Source organism: Bombyx mandarina, chromosome 06, assembly GCF_030267445.1.
Source record: "Bombyx mandarina strain Sakado chromosome 06, ASM3026744v2".
In the NCBI taxonomy this organism is placed as follows: domain Eukaryota; kingdom Metazoa; phylum Arthropoda; class Insecta; order Lepidoptera; family Bombycidae; genus Bombyx; species Bombyx mandarina.
The window spans coordinates 2130225-2148718 of NC_143213.1; the positions used below are offsets into that span (position 1 = coordinate 2130225).

The 18494-nt window shown below is 36.1% G+C and overlaps 1 protein-coding gene across 4 annotated transcripts; it reads left to right on the forward strand.

The window, feature by feature from the left end:
• On the forward strand, positions 1–18233 carry Ppcs (phosphopantothenoylcysteine synthetase). 4 transcript variants are annotated; one of them, XR_016323245.1, is made up of 8 exons: positions 834–1055; positions 3405–3553; positions 4227–4455; positions 5418–5632; positions 6111–6296; positions 7444–7546; positions 7757–9062; positions 9243–18233. XR_016323245.1 is itself a non-coding variant. In XM_028170393.2 (7 exons), exons 2-7 carry the CDS (start codon positions 3422–3424, stop codon positions 7903–7905), a joined length of 1014 nt encoding a protein of 337 aa, XP_028026194.2. In that variant the 5' UTR covers positions 1–824; positions 3405–3421; the 3' UTR covers positions 7906–18233. The 4 variants fall into 4 exon arrangements, 3 of the variants coding, with proteins under 3 accessions (XP_028026194.2, XP_028026196.2, XP_089584385.1); XM_028170393.2 differs by lacking the exon at positions 834–1055 and adding an exon at positions 1–824 and having other exon boundaries at positions 7757–18233; XM_028170395.2 differs by having other exon boundaries at positions 7757–18233.
• Positions 18234–18494: the final 261 nt, after the last annotated feature.

Genomic DNA, 18494 nt, shown 5'->3' on the forward strand with positions numbered 1-18494 from the left:
GTATAATCTATGTACTATACCACAAAATTCGTGCCTTAATTCGTTTCAGAGTTTGCTATTCAAGTACAGTTGTGGAGCTAACATAGAAATATATCGTATTTAATAAATTATATAACTTTTATGACTGAAATGTCATTCTAGCTTAATGTATCTTTTCATTCATGGCATTAATTGCCATTCCATAACTTTTCTCATTAACTCGATCCATAAACGCACTCAAACTGTCAAATTGACATTTCACTAATACCAGACTTAAAAAATACCGAAGCACTTAGAATATTCAGTTTACTCGTAGAATAGTAAAATCACTTTGTAGTATCACATTAATTTAAAGAACCATAAGTTTAAAATGATTGCGTATTTTGTACTTTTTTCCATGTGATATTTCGAGCTTAGGTCTATCCATAGCTTGGTAAAATTCAAATCTGAAACATTAATAAACATTTGCTACAAACTTTGAACAGCTCATTAATGCTTCAGCTTAGTACTCTCATAGGCCACATTGGAAACAAGAATTTTGATTAAAATAATTCTGTCCAATCAAAACCAGAATCATAAGTTTCCTGGAATTTCAAAAATTAGGCTGACAGCACGTATTCGTTCGTTTTGACATTTTCTATTTCCCGTTGAGATAACTCCGGGTTATCTTTTATTTTCAATTAATGTAAAGAAAATCTAAAGTAACAAAACATCGATCGTGATTGGAAGGCTAGGCCTCAATCGAGCAACGTCCAAGGCCATTTTTCTCAACAAAATATACCTATATCAGCACTTATACACATAGATTATACACTTAATATACTTGAGACGTCAAGTGGACACAAGTAGGTGCTCATTGATTTTTAATAAAGGTTTTCGGTGAATATTGCGGTGTTTAGGGGTTCCATAACATAGGGCATAATATATTGGAGATAGTAATGTAAACAAACCAATCCTTGGCGCAAGTAATTCTTAAAATAGAATTACACGAAACAGATAATTAAAATTTGTACAATTACAGTTTAATTCCTACATCCTTTTAAATAAGTTGTGGAAAATCTAAAAATTGGATTAAGGTGAGCAAAAATAATTTTATAATTACTACAACTAAGTATATTATAATTAAATTGACTAGTAAATTCATGAAAAAGATGACCTTAGAGTCAATTTATCAATCAAAATATTGGTAATTATAATTAATAATTTAAATTTTTAGGAGACTTAATCAATAATGTTTAAGGATAAAGTACATGCTTTGAATTTACATTCAGCAAATTAAATTGATCTCAAGATGAAAATTAAGTTTTACATACCTGAACAAGCTCAGTATTAATTACATATTTTTATTTGAGTCTTATAATCGTAATTCAATTTAATATTACTAAGAACTATATTTTATTTTCATTAACTAAGGCCCTTGAGAGTATTACATTATCTTAAATAGTCACTATCACTTATAATTCTTAAGCAGTGCCAGGGGTAGGACTACTGTTACTTACAATGAAGGACTTTAAAATGATAAATAACCACAGAAATAAAGAGCAGACTTTAATACGGAGTTAAATGCAGCACAGCAGTGATGATAAAATTATGATACAATTGCTGCTGTAGAATCAATCATCAGACTAAGATAATTGGCAAATCAACAGCCTTTAAAGGTCTATAACTAAAATACTAATAGCATTTATTTTCTGACCATGTAATCATAATAAATAAATTAAAAAAACAAATTTACAAATTCCTCCTCCATTATGGATTCCATAAATAAATTGACACAAAATTTCAAACTCCAAATACTTAACCCTTTGATTATATATCTATTTCTTTTCAGCATAATTGATATATTGTCTTTGTGTAATGTTTAGGTGACGATTTGTTTTATTTTAATTTAATACTATAAAAATTCATGACCCTTGTCAGAAGAAGACTTACAAAAAAATTGGACTCATCGTGTATCAAATATCCCATGCTCACTAATCCAGTTAAAACAAACTACACATTACAGATACTAAGCTTGTAAAACTTCTTTTTCATAACTTGAATTAATTGTTTAGCAGTAATAAGTGATTCAATGTATTTTGTCTTTTTAAAAATTGAATATAGTCTTTAAAAGTGAGTGAATAAAGTTAGGCTTTTATTGTCTTACTGGTTCTAAAGTACTTAAATTAGTAAGGCTATTCACTGCAAATAGACACAGTGAAGAATTGAATGAAATATTGTAACTGGAATCTCAGTTTCTACAGAAGAACTTCAGTTCTCTCTAGGTTTTGTACAGTATGTTCCAAGAGAAATGCTCTGAGTAATTGTTTGAGATGATCCCACCATATCGCTTTACCGTCATACTATCTGCCACTACAATGTATTTCCAGATTTACATTTTGTCTCATATCATCTGGCTTTGGAAGAAACTTTCCTCCACAATATTTTTTTTTTATTTACTGACGTACACTATGGTAGACAAATACCCGCCATCATGTAGGGTGTATGCTAGTATAAAAAGCCAATAAGAAAATGTTAAATGATTCAGATAAACAGTAATAATCTAATAACTTAATTTTTAAGATTTAATGTAAGTGCTTGTGTCCCTTATTAAACATTCCAATTAATTTAGAATTATCTGTCATATACAAAATGTAATGTCATGTCTTGATTATAAATGTGTCAGTCTACTATTAAAATTAACTCGTATTTTAAACAAATCTTAATTTTCTTGTTCGAGTGATATGATTAAGAGTTCAACCTGAACTCTCCAGAGACTGGTTAGATCTTCTGGTTTCCACTTAAAACCGGTGAGTCATTCGTTCATCTTCTAAATGATAGAATATTTATCAAAATGTATGAAGTATTTAAATACTATCCGATACATGGACAAATTTGAAATGTATCCGAAGAGTGAATAAGTCTAAAGTAAACTTTGCTCATTTACTAGACTTAGCATAAAGTCTTCACTTTAGTATGCCCTTAATAAACCCGAATGATTCGAAGGCAGCTTGCTAGCTGGTGGCCGTATATTGCACAATTTATAAATTTAAAAAAAAAAACAAAATGAATCTAGTATCTTTAAACAAACAATTCTTGTATATAAATAATCTGAATCTCGGAAACGGTTCCAACGATTTCCATAAAATTTAGTATACAGGGGATTTCGGGGGCGATAAATCGATCTATCTACGATTTATTTTCAGAAAATATTGTTTTATTCATGTTTTCAATAATCAACATAAACATAAAGTTAGTTTTTTTTAAAGAAAATAACAAATAATATAATATAATATATCAATATGTAATTCGTATTTAAATATAATTTCTAAAAAACACAATTTGTCAAAAAAAATCCGAGCAATCCTCTATATTTTTTTAATCGCCAACATCGCCTTAATATGTTCGGATTCTACATTGACATAACTATAGGCCCTCGTTAACAGACTAGCCATACTTCGAGATGGCAAGCGGCACTTGGGAGGAGTTCTTCGCGGCTCACCTACCTCCGCCTGACTTCGAAGACAACAGATCGCTATTGAAGGAGTTCTGCGAACGCCATGATCAATACGGCAACAGGATTGCTCTAGTGACCGTAAGCAGAATTGTTAATGTCAATTCATATATCGCACGATGTGATAAAAGAATAGTTTTTCATGCTTTCATCAAGGACCTAAATATAACAAAAGTTTTGTTTTTTCTCCTACCGACGACGAAAGTTCGGTTTTCGTCCCGCTGTACAGGGAAGAAAGTAACTTTTTCTCCCTGGGTACTGATAAGTGCGCATGCGCGTTAGTGTCTACGTCTGCTCTCACGCACCTAAAATTCTCCGCCTTCTATCTTGAAACACGAGTTCTAAGTCTCAGTTTTTGACAATACAACGGCTGCTCCGCCCTTCAAACCCAAATGCGTTACTCCTTCACGGCAGAAACTGGCAGGGTCGTACATACTCATGCCTGCTCAAAAGATGCCCTACCGCAGTTCGCGAGTCCGCACGGGTAGGTACCACCACCCTACCTATTTCTGCCGTGAAGCAGTAACACGTTTCGGTTTGAAGGGTGTGACAGCCGTTGTAACTATACTTGAGACCTTAGAACTTATATCTCAAGGTGGGTGGCGCATTTACATTGTATATGTCTATCTGCTCCAGTAACCACTTAACATCAGGTGGGCTGTGAGCTCGTCCAACCATCTAAGCAATAAAAAGAAAACAATATTTTGCGGGTAAGCATATATTTTTACGTGCTTAATCCCGTCTATATTTTCAGTCAGGTGGAACGACAGTACCACTAGAGCACAATACGGTACGTTTCGTGGATAACTTCAGCGCCGGCACACGAGGCTCTGCTTCTGCCGAGTATTTCTTGGAGCATGGCTACGCTGTGATCTTCATGCACCGGCAGAAGTCTTTGGAGCCTTTCACGAGGCACTTCAGCGGGCAGAAGTTGCTCGATATGCTGGATATTCAGGAGCGAGGACCGAATACGACAATAACCGGTAAGATTTATTAATATATGGCTTCTTTTTTTAACTTAAATTCTGTTATGTACAGCATTTTGTTGGCACTAAAGTCAAAACGTTTAGTTCGTGATAATTGTGGGAAATAAATGTTCACTTCGATTCCATATAATTCACTTTTTTTATTGCTTAGATGGGTGGACGAGCTCACAGCCTACCTGGTGTTAAGTGGTTACTGGAACTCATATACATCTATAACTTAAATGCGCCACCCACCTTGAGATATAAGTTCTAAGGTCTCAGTATAGTTACAACGGCTGCCCCACCCTTCAAACCGAAACGCATTACTGCTTCACGGCAGAAATAGGCAGGGTGGTGGTACATACCCGTGCGGGCTCAGAAGAGGTCCTACTATCACTAAATTGTTCGAATCGATTGTTAGAATTCTTCACAATTGCTTGAGATGATACCATCATCTCGTTTTTACCATCGCACCGCCCGCCATCGGAGTAGAGTTCATCCATACTACCTGGACCAACTGCGTTCATCCACAATGCGTTTCCAGAGGTATTTTTTGCCACGTACCATCCGACTTTGGAAGTAGCTCCCCTGCACGGTGTTTCCCGAGCGCTACACCTTACACTATATTGCAGTACAACTATAATAACATAACAGCCACGGCATTTCAATGTCCAAATACAATTTTCAAGCGGAAAGATTGCCGAAAGACGGTTAAAGTAATTAAGATCTGCTTAAATTTTTGGTGTCTACAGAAGTAGAACGAATTGAAAAAAATTGCCCCCCTCTAGTTATACTTTTGATTATTGGAGGACGAATTTATTAACTTATTAAAATATTCAAAAATTACCCATATTGCCGCATTATACCGCAAATGACAGTACCGTCCTATTTCGGCCTGCACGTTACATCGTTAGCTGTTAACGCCCCCCGCGATCCCCCAGTCCCCCGCCCCCTATCGAAGTCAAATAACGCTTCGACAGTGAAGCCGGACAGCGTGGACGTTCTCGCTCCGATCCTGCTGCGGTACAAGGCGGCGCATTCGGCGGGAGCGATCCTGCATGTTTCGTTCACGACGGTGTCGGAGTACTTCTGGCTGTTGCGGGCCGCCTGCGAGTGCCTCACCAACCTCGGACCCCGGGCCGTGCTGTATCTGGCTGCAGCGGTTTCGGACTTCTATATCCCCAAGGATCGAGTTGTAAGCGAGAATAGGCCGTTCTGCTTTCGTTATTAGCTTCAAATTCCTATAACTCATTGCGTCTTGGATCGAGAAGTCGGTCGCTTTTTAAGGTGGAAGTCGGAACGCATTTAATCTTTAACAGCCTAATACCAAGATAGAAACTTCGACATCTCACCACTTATCGCCGCTCTGAAACTGCAGAAAGCCAATCAGAAGCGACCATCTTCTATTGGTCATACGTTTCTTATGCTATGCTATTATCGAATGGAATTCAAAAGAAAGAGAATAAGGACGAATCATCAAAACACGAATCCTAAACTTGTAAACTTAAGTTTCAAGTTCAAACTTTAACGCAACTATAGCCCATGGCATTATCAATGTCAATAAATTCCTAGACTATCAACCTTGAGCACTCGTGTTGTCACCTGTCAAAGTCACCTGACGTTACCTATAAGATGAGTACAACTGGCGATTAACGTTTGCATCATACACTCAGCCCACTCATAAGATGCAGTCGGCAAGTGGAGCCCCGGTGATCCAGCTCCAGCTGGTACCGAAGATGCTGGCGCCGCTCGTGAACCTCTGGGTTCCGGAGGCCTACGTGATCTCCTTCAAGCTGGAGACGGATGAGAATCTCCTCGTGCCCAAGGCCAGAGCTGCCCTCGATAAATACAAACATAAGGTACCTATATAGCACTAGGAGTAAGTACTTGGACTCTAAATAGCCATTTCATTTCGCCATTTATTGCATAGTTGGGTGGACGAGCTTACAGCCCACCTGGTGTTAATTGGTTACCGGAGCCCATAGACATCTACAGAGTAAATGCGACACCGACCTTAAGATATGCGATCTAAAGTCTCAGTATTGTTACAACGGCTACTCCACCCTTCAAACCGAAACGTATTACTGCTTCACGGCGGAAATAGGCGGCGTGGTGGTAACTATCCGCGCGGACTCACAAGACGTCCTACCACCACTAATTACGCAAATTATACTTTTGTGGATTTCATTTTTTTATTACACTATGTTATTCCTTCACCGTCGAAGTCAATCGTGAACATTTGTTAAGTACATATTTCATTAGAAAAATTGGTACCCGCCAGATTCGAACACCAGTGCATCGCGCTCAACACGAATGCACCGGACGTCTTATCCGTTAGGCCACGACGACTTTGAAATACCGAATCGAAAGAAAATTTGAAAATCGATTTTAATCGTTTTTAAAATGAATAATAAAAAACTAACTTAAATATTCTCCTTGTTTCAAGTCAGTATTGTTAAAGTTACCTTTTATTTTGAACCCTGTCATTTACGTAAGAGAGTTCACTAAGTGAAATAATGTTGTGGGTATTTTTAGTAACATGATTAAGCATAAAACATTTATAAATTACCGTTTTTACTTAATCCAGTCCATAGAATAATTAACACAAAATATCACGTTTACAATTTAATATCGTTGGTCCTTTTTTTTTAAAGGCGAGCATACGACTCGTTTATTGGTAAGTGATTACCGTCGCCCATACACATTAGCAATGAGATTGGCACAAGCAAGCCGGTTCCCACTGAACAATTATTTATGATTAAAAATTCAAACTTCTATGACGTCACTTGCTATATAATTTCTATACTACCCCTCGATGCGGAAACGAGACAGCATCAACATTACATAGACATTACTGAGACCTTAGAATTTATATCTGAAGATGGGTGGCGCATTTACGTTGTAGATGTCTATGGGCTCCGGTAACCATTTAACACCAGGTGGGCTGTAAACTCGTCCACTCATTTAAGCAAGAAAAAAATAAAAAAATAAAAAAAATGTTTCCAGATGGTAGTGGCTAATTTACTTCAGACGCGCCATCATCGTGTGATACTCGTGACTCCGGACGAGACGCAGGAAATATTACTCACCCGGGAGGAGGTTCATGCGGGTATGTCTGACCGCCCCAACGGTACCATGTTTGAATGTGTCTAGGAAATCGTCTCACGAAATACTTAGAAACCAATAAATAAATAAAAAACAAAGTTGATCGTCATTTTTGTTGCTTTAAATAGGTGAGTTCTCCGAAATTAATAGATATCATAATTCAACGCACATGTCGCACTGACTGACAAATAAAACGTAATGTTTGTTTATGCAGGTGTTGACATCGAAGCATCCATAGTTCTGGAGCTGGTCCGTCTCCACGCGGAGCACCTGGCCCCCTGCGGCGCCCCCCCGGTGGCCCCCCACGGCTCGCTGGCCCCGCTGGCCCCCCACGCGCCGCCGACGCCGCGCACCCCGCGCTGACACTCGCGCACCCGACGCCGTCTCTACCTCACCGCCGACTAGACTGCACTAGCGCCCCCACAGAACAAACCACACCTTTGCGATCACAGTCGGTAAAATCAATAAATTATATCCTAGCGGTCCATATTTATGTTGAGTTGTCAAAGCTTTATAATGCTTTTTTGAGAGCGTTATAACTCATCATGAATTAGTGCCATACTTAAACCTTACTTTCGGAGACGCTTTAGATATTTGCTTCTAGATTTTCCATACAATTGATATGCATTGGATTTATTAATTAAATTTGATAAGCGGTGATCCTTGATGAACGCGACCTTTGTTCACGAATAGATCCAAAAAAGATCCAGAAGCTCTACTAAAATGATTATATAGTAAATAAAACTTTGATAAATTTTGTTATCAAGTTTTTTTAAATAGTAAAGACCACTTGAGGCTAGCCATATAAGCGTTAGTATATTCCCATATACAGAAAATCATAATAATATAATTATATAATTGGAAGCAGCTTGTTGTCGACGTATTGCCATAGTTAATGGCTGCAGTATTGTAAAGTAACGTACAAAAGTAAAGTAAAAACACACCCTGTGAACAAGAACGTTACAGCAAATCTGATGAGCGGAAAACTCGTTAGCACCAATAGGTGCCCACTAAACAATAAATGGGCCGTGAACTTTTGCATGCGTATAGAGCTGCAATAGATTACCTTTATTGTATAGTGAAATATTCGTCAAAAATTGGCTTAACACGTTGAACGCCACACGAAAAATCGAGTATTTTCATTCCCGCAACGGTGCTCACCGGTGAACCTTAGTGAGCCTTATTGAACCATTCGGGCCGTGAGGGTCACCCGTGAGTCACGTGAGGGTTCCAACGTAAACGCTTTCTACAAGCCACAGATTGCAGCTATCAAACAAAACGGGTATGGAAGATAATGGAAGTGAACCGCGTGGCCCTTAAGCCGAACCAAACAGCGTGGTTTTCAAATCCAATAGAATTTTATAGTTTTTATCAAAATCAACCCTTTTAAAATATCTTAAAAACACTAGTAAAAGTCGGTAATTTTTATCTATTTATTGTTTTACTTATAAGTGGTATCAAGTCTATATATGAGGCCGTCTGCGCAAAAGTGACCTAAGCTTACCATAGCTAGTATGGAGGTGCGGCGGGTAGCCATCATACAACGCAAGATAATTGACAGATGCCTGAATCTCGCTTACGACATTTTCAAGATAAGCTCGCATAGATACAAGTTCCGAACAACAACATTCGGACCGTCGGTCTACCGAGCAATATCACCCGCTCGGTGGAAGATCTTCCCTTTGTCGTAAGCCTCAGAGGCAATTAGGTTTGAATTTTCATGAATTTGAATTTGAGTAAGCAAAAAACACTACGCGCAAAAATAATGTTTACAAAGCTATCTGTTATCTATGGGTGAAACTATGGATAGACCGGTTTTGCATCAAAATTGATTATATTTTAAATAAATACCAATATACGTCATATAAGCTTGAATAAAAAAAATGTGGGTTAGGCCACTTTTGCCACTTTTAGCCTATCAAAATATCATAAAAACTAGACTAGTAAAATTCCTGAATTTTTATCTATATATTATTTTACTCATAAGTGGTATCAAGGCTATATATGAGTCGTCTATTATCAAAGGTGGCAATCTGTGCATTTGGACAAAATTTTTTTATTGATATGACAATACAGATTGATTTGAATATAATCGTCTCCTTCAAAGAATACGGTTCAAAACCTGCATTAAATAAAGGTTAATAGTTAACCTGTTATTTATCTAAGATGTCGTTCCGAAGAGTTTTGTGACTGCCAATGGAATACAAAGTCAATAATTCGTTTTTCTGATTTACCAATCATTGTCCAAGAGTCAGATTGCCGGCTTTGATAATAGTCGACTCATATAGCCTTTCAAAATATCTTAAAAACTAGACTAGTAAAAGTCGGTAATTTTTATCTATTTATTACTTTACTTATATGTAGTATCAAGGCTATATATAGCCTTTTAAAATATCTTAAAAACTAGACTAGTAAGAGTCGCTATTCTTCCGTGCAAATTATCGCATTTTATAAATTTTTTAATGAAAATCTCAAGTTGATAAAAATTATTGATTCCCTGATTTTGGCTTGGCCCGAATGGTTATAAAAAGCGTTCAACGTGTTAAGAAGCGATAATTTTTTTTCTACAAATTCCCTAACTGCGTGTTCCTATTACCTATATACAATGTGTAAACAGTGGGAATAGAACCAGTGGTTCTATAAGTCCTGTGGGGGGCGAATGCCGGGGCGAAGAAGACGTGTCGATGTTAATGATGATGAACATTAGAAACATTATTCGGTGATGAGTGTACATTTAAAATGTGGTGATTACGTGATGAATTTACGTGTTATAAGACCAGTCGCGGAGCGGGAAGAATTTCGGACCATAACCTGTTATTACCTGTCTTTGTTACTCCCGCGTAAATATAACGAGTCTCGCTCGCACAGATGCAATGACCACCGTCCTCAGGGATTGTAAACCTTTTACCTGAGACCGTAAGGTTTGTTCTTGTTCGCACGTTGGCCTTGAGTAGTAAGGCAAGTAGTAAATAAGGCAACCAGTAACTCCGATACAGAGGCATCGGATTCTGATTTTTGAATTTTCATTTTATTTGTCGGCCGAGTTACTGTAATTGTAACTCGATTTTTGTAACTGTTATAATCTAAATAAATAATTTATTATAATCATCATCATCATCATTCTTTCCTATTACCCTCTGCTGGGGTGTAGGGCTCGAATGAAATCCTTCCATTTACATCGGTCTTGGGCAGTCTGTTCTAGCTCTTCCCACTCTCTTTCACCCTCTTGCCCCAGACGCTTAACTCCTGCTCCACTGAGCGACGCCAAGTTGTTCTGGGGTGGCCTTCCTTTTTCCAGACACTATCCAAGTCAGTGCTCTCTTTTATAGGCGGGTATCGGACTTTCTCAATATGTGACCAATCCAATGCCACTTTCGCGTAAGGATCTCCATCTCCATTGGTGTTTGCTTGGTGATCCTCCACAGCTCTTTGTCAGTGATCGTCTCAGGCCCAAAGATTTTCAAAATCTGACGCAGGCACTTATTCACAGACACTTGAAGTTTTTTTATCAAGTCCTAGCGAACAAACCAAGTTTCGCTCCCGTACAGTAATACAGACCTTAAATTGGATTGAAATTATTATAATAGCAATAATTTATTCAATACCTAAGTTAGTAATTTTTTGCTCCTTTAGTCATTTTATGTAAACCGCACTTAATACAAAAAAGTTTTGTAACCACCGTCAGTAGGTAAAGGGGTCATTGTACCAAATTCTTGCTGCTTCGCGAACTGGGACTGTAGTCGTTTGTAAATGTAGAGATTAAAAATAAAGAGACTCGCGTCGAATCTCTCGGTATTTTTGTAAGCGTTTGAGGCGTCCATTATTTCGTTCTCGAATACATTACCAATGGTTTTCGAAGCAAAACCCTATGAAATTCAAACCAAAAATTAAAAAAAAAACCTAAACTAGTAAGTTATCTTTTTGAACATGAAAATGAATAAAGTTAATTATGTGACTATTAAAGTAAGTTAAAAATTTTTTTAAGTTACGCACGATTTAATTTCTCTTTGTTTTTCAATACAAGTAACATGTGCAGATATTTTATACCGTAATATATCTAGCGGCAGATTATATGTCATATATAATATAAAAACTGAATACATAGAATTATACGATGGTGTATTGAGAAAGGCATTGATAAAATATATTTTCTTAAAGATGTGTTTGAGAACTAATGTTAATACAGTCGCTGTCGACAATGTCAATACAGTCGCTATTGACAATGTCAATACAGTCACTGTCGACATTTTATTTTTCCTACCTATTCTAGTAACCTGGAGGGGTTATTCTAGATTCACAGAACTAGTAAGTGAGCTCGCGGAGCTAAACCTGACGTTGTTCCTAACACGAAGCAAAGCAGTTCCTAGCAAAAGCCGTGCTTCGCAGAATCTACCACCAGATCGAGAACGCGACCCACTGAGAAGATCGGCGAGACGCTATCGACAATGTCTATACAGGCGCTGTCGACAATGTTTATACAGGCGCTTTCGACAGTGTCAATAGAGTTGCTGTCAACGGTGTCAATACAGTCGCTGTCGACAAATGTCGCCATAATATTTTTTTTAAATGTAATTCTCAAATATATAATATGAACTTGAGTAGATTTAGGGAAAACTTAACATATGTATTAGAGTATAAGACGGATCTAGTTTATTTTCAACTCTACGACACTGATTAAAAATGTGATTTTTTTATTATCCCTGATTGACGTTAAGGCCGACTCCGACAGACGGATCAAAATCACATTCTTTTTTTTTTTATCTTCATCAATTTGTGGCGTCGAAGAAATGCGGGATCTAACCATCAACCACCTCCACGTGATATAGACAGTAGACAAAATATCAGCTTTAACTTTAATACCAAGTAGTATTTTTTTAAATTTGTCTACTTTTTTTTTTATTTATGCTTGTAGTTAATTCGTTTAAGTAATGAGTTTATCGACTTTGTGTGTAACAAAATAATTATAATCGAGGGTTGAAAGGCTATTTGATTTAAGCGATATTCTTGCAACTTTACGAGAGAGCTATTTAAAGCTTAAAATTTGGATAAAATATCATAACAAAAAAACTTTTTCAGCTACATATTTGAATGGATTAATTATTTTGTAGATCAATTAAGAAAATCGAATTTTTTATGCCAATACCAAATAAAACGGAGCTTTAATTACAAAGATAAATGTCGTGTATTAAGCGAAATGTCGCTTAAACCAAATAGCCTTTCACCTCTCGATATATATCCACAGAGGCAATTAGAGATTGGGTGACCATTTTTGGGTCACCCAATCTCTAATTGCCTCTGTGTTCGAGTAATATTCTCCGTGTCATCTGTGACATGCCATTAGGGTGTGCGTAATTAGAAACATGTAAATTTTATAATTTTAAATTAACATTATACCTTGACAGCGTAACTAAGGACTCGCGACATATTAGTTCGCACATACAATCATAGAGAAGTTGCTCACAGAACTTTACCTTATTAACACATGCAAATAAATAAAACGGTCTGTTGGCAACGACATAATAACAGCTTTTAAATTTATTAAATGCATATAAACACTTTTTTTTATGTCAGTCTGTTTGTTTCCCAGTCCGAACTGGATGGTCCGATTTGGACGGGACTTTAACTGGCAGTTCCAAACACACTGTAACTAAGTTACAAGCAGTAACTTAGACTTATTTAAATTGAAACAAATACATAATAATTCTACGTCAAAAAAGAAACTCGTTAAATTGTTAACAAAATTCGAGTTAAATAGGGATAGAGTTTGGGCAGTAGTTATTACATACCAAGAAAATTACTTCGTTGTGGAGATAGATGAAATTTACCTTGTCTTTCTTCCATTGGGCATTAATTTAAGCTTGTTGAAATGATTGTAAAACGACTTTCAATACTTAGGAATAAAGTATTGTTTGATTTGTCACGTCTGACGTTTGGACTGATGAAATTATATGCATAATGCTGGTAACTCTGCTGTTTTAAAAGGAGACAAAGAGACTTTTTAGAATAGATTTATTAAAAATTCATTGCTGTTTTCTCCTTCGAAATTAACTGATTAGAACACGGGAGAGGTAGCCGCATCTCAAACTTCAAGTATTTATTTAAAAATAATAATTATAAGAACCGTTTTTTTTTGGCGTTTAAAAAACAAGATTTTGTTATTGTTATTAAAATTCAATCCTCATAGTATTTAATTCGTTTTTTTTTTTAATAATGGAGCTGATATGAGCTTTCGTGTTAGAATCGACAAATTTGAACCTTGATTTGTTTTTAGGCCGATGTCTTGCGAGAAGCCGCAAATATGTGTAGCTTAGTAGAAGTACTAAGCTACCTAAAAATTTACCTGGAACTTGTAAGATTATTATTTGAAAACCCATCATCGCTTACATTCAACTGTAAATTTAGGAAGAAATCGATTATGATCTTCAGAAAAAAAAACTATAATAATATAATCTATATCAACTTTTATAAAATACGTGTAAATACCATTGAAATGGATAGATGAAAATTAAAGGTAGATGAACTTTAAAAATGTTAAGCCTTATCAGATAATGAGTCTTCCCGTGTAAAAAGATGTAACGATCATATTTTTTTAATCTGGTAACATTGATATTTTTTCGTCTAGTAACATTGAACTTCATTGTGCAGTGCGACTAAAATTTAAGGAGATTCAAAAGAAAACCGCTATTTTTCTTGTTCCGTTGACATTGTTTAATTAAGTGAGGGTAGCTTAATAGGCTAGCACGTTTCCCAGCGTAAAATAATAAAACCGACTATTTTAGGATTATCAATTTTACGGTTTTATTTAACAAAAAAATTATCGAAGAATTGAATCTTAAAATTTTAACATATTAGTACATATCAGTAAATTGTTTGACGTGTGTACGATGTTAAATGTATTCTCTCGTTTATGGTCGCGTGTGAATAGATTATTTAATCTAACTATGTGTGTTACTTCTTAATTATTGTCTCTGGTTTCAAAGTGGCACAAGTTTTTATTTTTATTCATCTTTATTAAGGCGTCTTAATTATTTATTAAAAAACTTTCTATAATGGACCTAAAGATCGATTATAAGACTTAAATTGAAAAAAAAAAAACAAGAAATTAAAAAAATATACCCACATATTGAAAACTTTGTTTTGAGTCGAATTGTGTTCCAAATAGTTCCAATCAGCACACGGAATTGCAAAACTAAAATAATAATAAAATGTATCTTATAACATCTTTTAAACAAAAGTTTCAATGTATGCTATAAAGCTTATACATTACTGGTTGAGTATGCAGAAGTTGTTATGCGAACATTGTGCACAATTCGTATATCATTACACGCTCCTGACTACCAAGCACAGCTGTCAAATCAGGGGAGCTGAACGCTACAAACTCCTCAACATGATGTACAGGTATATCCCGCCGACAGATGTGCATCCTGTCAAACTTCAATATGTTCCCATTTCAAATGTCAACTTTTTGACATGTGTCACTTTTCAACCAGCGATTATTTTTTTTTTATATTTACAGAACAATGGTGCCTCTATAATAAATCGTTGTTCTATGGTAAAATATTAATTAAAATTAAGCAAAAAAAAATATGTTTTACGCCTTTCGTTTATAGCGAATTAGGAAATTTTATTATTATTATATAATATGAAATTACTGTTTGAACATTTGACTATTGTTATTTATTTATATGTATTGTTGATTGATAATGAATTAATTTGATTTCAAATTATCTCACTATGTTCCTAGCGTAATGAACGTTGTACATTGTTCACTATTAGTAAAATCGTGTTTTTGTGATCGTATAGAAATTAAAGAGTTTATATTTTGTAAATGCTGTATAATAATACATCTTTATTATTTTCAGCTTTAATTGTATGTAATAGATGGATCTACTCAAAATTCTATCACGTTTCTTAGTTTAGTAATACATTTAGTATAGTGATAACGATTTGAATATTTATCAGATTGTATTATATTATGTGGGCAGTAATCGAATTGGGCAGCGGAACAGAATATACCGTATATATTTACAAATATACAAATTCATTCTGAAAAATCTTTTGAATTGCAATAACTTTCATAAAAAAACAAAAATAAGAATTTTATAATTTCGCTAAGGTTTTGTTTTGCAGGTTGTATTCTGTTACACCCTGTATATAATAACCTTAAATTTGGAGGGTAGAGTTAAGAATACCTGTCTTTTATAGGGGACATATTAGAAGTGTTCAGCAAAGTAAGCAGCAAATTATAATTTTTAAAAACCTACAAAAATAGCGCCAGCGTAGCAAATGGTGTGTAATATGAATGTGACAATTGTAAACGGAGTGAAATTTGCAAATTGAAATTTAATATAATAATTTTTGAAAAAATAATATAAAATAGTGGTGCCGTACTACTTGGTCGCTTTTCGACGGTCACTTTGATACTCAAAGAGTATGCTTCTTAAATCTACCCTCCATCATCTTAAAATCTCTAGAATGATAGTGGAGATGAATAAATATCGATAAAATTTACTTTAAGAAAAGTTCTTTGCATGTTTTATCTATGTCATGAATTTGCAAATATTCCGTTAAATACTTCTAAAGTCTTACAGTACGTTCTTTTCGGTACAACGTGCGGTTGTACCTCTGTTAATGTTCACTTTTAATTTATTGAATGAGACTTCTTTGTTATCAATGGCGCGTCCTTTCAAATTCAGTTAATGATTGACGAAATTATAGATGTAAAGGTTTTGTGTTGCAAATTGTTATAGTCATTCGTTTATCTTGGCATCGCGACATATCCACAACATTCGGTTTTTTATGATTAATGGATTACTGGTGGCCCGGAGGCCTTTCCAGTTTCGCCAGGACAGGTGGGCGAGCAAGGGCTCAGCCAGGAGGGGTGGGATTTGCTAACAGCTACCCGAACCCCTCCGAAGGAGACCTAACAACTCAACAGCATTCGTCTAAAGCAGTGGTCAGCTACCCGTAGCTCTATGACTCCTCAGCCACGGTTCTTCCGCGAAATGTCTAATCCAGGCACGGAATATTACTGCCTTCCTTCCGGAATATTACGATCTCAAAGTTATCGGTGTCAGAAATTGGAAGGAGAAAGCCTTGAACAGAGCAGTCGGGAGACATACTGAACCAGGCTAAGGCCCACCCTGGGCTGTAAGTTCTAAGATGATGATTAGCTATGTAAATATGGCTATTTTGGTTGACAAGGTTGCCCACCGTTGGTCTAGAACATCAATGTCTCTTAGTACCGATATGACTTAGTGATATGTCTGTGTATGACGATGTGTCCTCCTTAAACTTTTAAAATTTTGAAATAATGTTTTGCTGTGGTCTGTAGCTCGAATCACGTTTGTTCGCGATATCGGTAATATCAATCGATTTAATTGAAAAATAAATAAATAAATGTTATAAAAAATATGCCCTGAGATTAAAAACTGCTTCGTTCGACTTGTCTTCGTTGTTCTAAAGGCAAGATATATGTGTGTGTATATTTAAATATATTTATATGAATCTATTGTTGGTTATTCATAAATCTAGATATTAGTGGTTCAGTCCTCAATAGCTATGCGTCTACGTGTAAGACAATAAGGTCCAATATTCGAAGTTTTATTATGACTCGAGTACACGATACTGTTTTAATCTTGTTATAAAAATGAATACGCGGTTTGTGATTTCGTGAAGAAAGAAAAATTTTTACAACTTTAGTTGTAGTCTACTAATTTTGGTATGATTTAAAAGACTGCTATAATTTTTTATCTCGCTTTTAATTTTGACATTTGAGGTTTATTTTAAAGACTTAGTGAAAGTGCTTAGTGCAAGTTTTTTAACTTCTCGATCAAGTAAAAGTTAACTCAAATTTTTATGGAGTTGGAACAGCCTCTCTGCATTTGCCGCTAGCATATATTTGGTAAAGTCATATAAAGTACCCGACGGTAAATCCTACTTCGGTTTTGGTAGAGCGCTATCTCTGTCTCACGAAACACTGGAAGTCCGGTATGTAATAGGACCTTGAAAGACTGACAAACGTCACAAAGGTAATGTGCGACAGAGATAGCGCTCTACGAAGCCGAGATAAGTCGATTGTCTCTTTCTATATGACGATGTACAATATTTATCGCCGGGTCCTGTAGCCATCTCCTTCTTGCACATAGAAAGAGATTCGGTGTGATGAGACGAATGTTTGAATTTTTAAACACTGCGGCACGGCTTAAATATAGTATTACAAAGGCTTACTTTACTGCAATTTATTAATTTACTATTAAACTGAAAATAAAACAGATTTCCTTCGTAATCGTTTGGTAGGCTAAGAGGCTATTCCAACGGACTGGTGGGTAAGCTTACGAGGCTTAACCTGGGATGACTTACCAACACTCCCCTCTTGTGCTCAGCTGAATCAACCACCGGATCGGAATCTCGACCCACCGAAAAAAACCGACGAAAAACTCAGTGGGTTTTGTCTCTTAGTACGTACGGTGACCGATGCTTGGAGCGCCTAAAAGCATCGAGAATAGAACAGTATCGTGTTCATCTCTAACTCTTTTTATCTTACCAAGTATGTGTAGCGACTCAAATGGGTATATATTATTGTCTATCTTTGTGATATTTACTATATTGTACTGAGCTCGATTTCTCTAAATGTGTGTGTATTTTAATGGAACGTGAATTAAATAAATAGTTTATCATATTTTAATGTAGTCTGGTTGTTTTATTTTTGCGGGCGGATTGACGACTCGCGGATTTATTGAGTGGTAAACCAGATAGTATCGTTCCGGCCACTTCGATAAAGCGGCACGACACGAGAACCCTCTCATCGTGGCCGCCGGTAACTACATACCCGATCCTGCGGAAAGAATGGAAAGCAGTCGACGTCGCCCTAAACACGTCATTTCGGATCCTCTCGATCCACTAACGGTGCATTTAGGTACCTCAAGCACCGGTCACCGTTCTCGTTGAAC

What these genes read in the sequence shown, in the direction of transcription:
- Ppcs (XM_028170393.2), top strand. Translation starts at nt 3,422, where the DNA reads ATGGCAAGCGGCACTTGGGAGGAGTTCTTCGCGGCTCACCTACCTCCG. An exon ending in ATATCCCCAAGGATCGAGTT is followed by an intron (nt 5,633 to 6,110) that starts GTAAGCGAGAAT and finishes TCATACACTCAG; the next exon opens with CCCACTCATAAGATGCAGTC. An exon ending in TCGATAAATACAAACATAAG is followed by an intron (nt 6,297 to 7,443) that starts GTACCTATATAG and finishes AAATGTTTCCAG; the next exon opens with ATGGTAGTGGCTAATTTACT.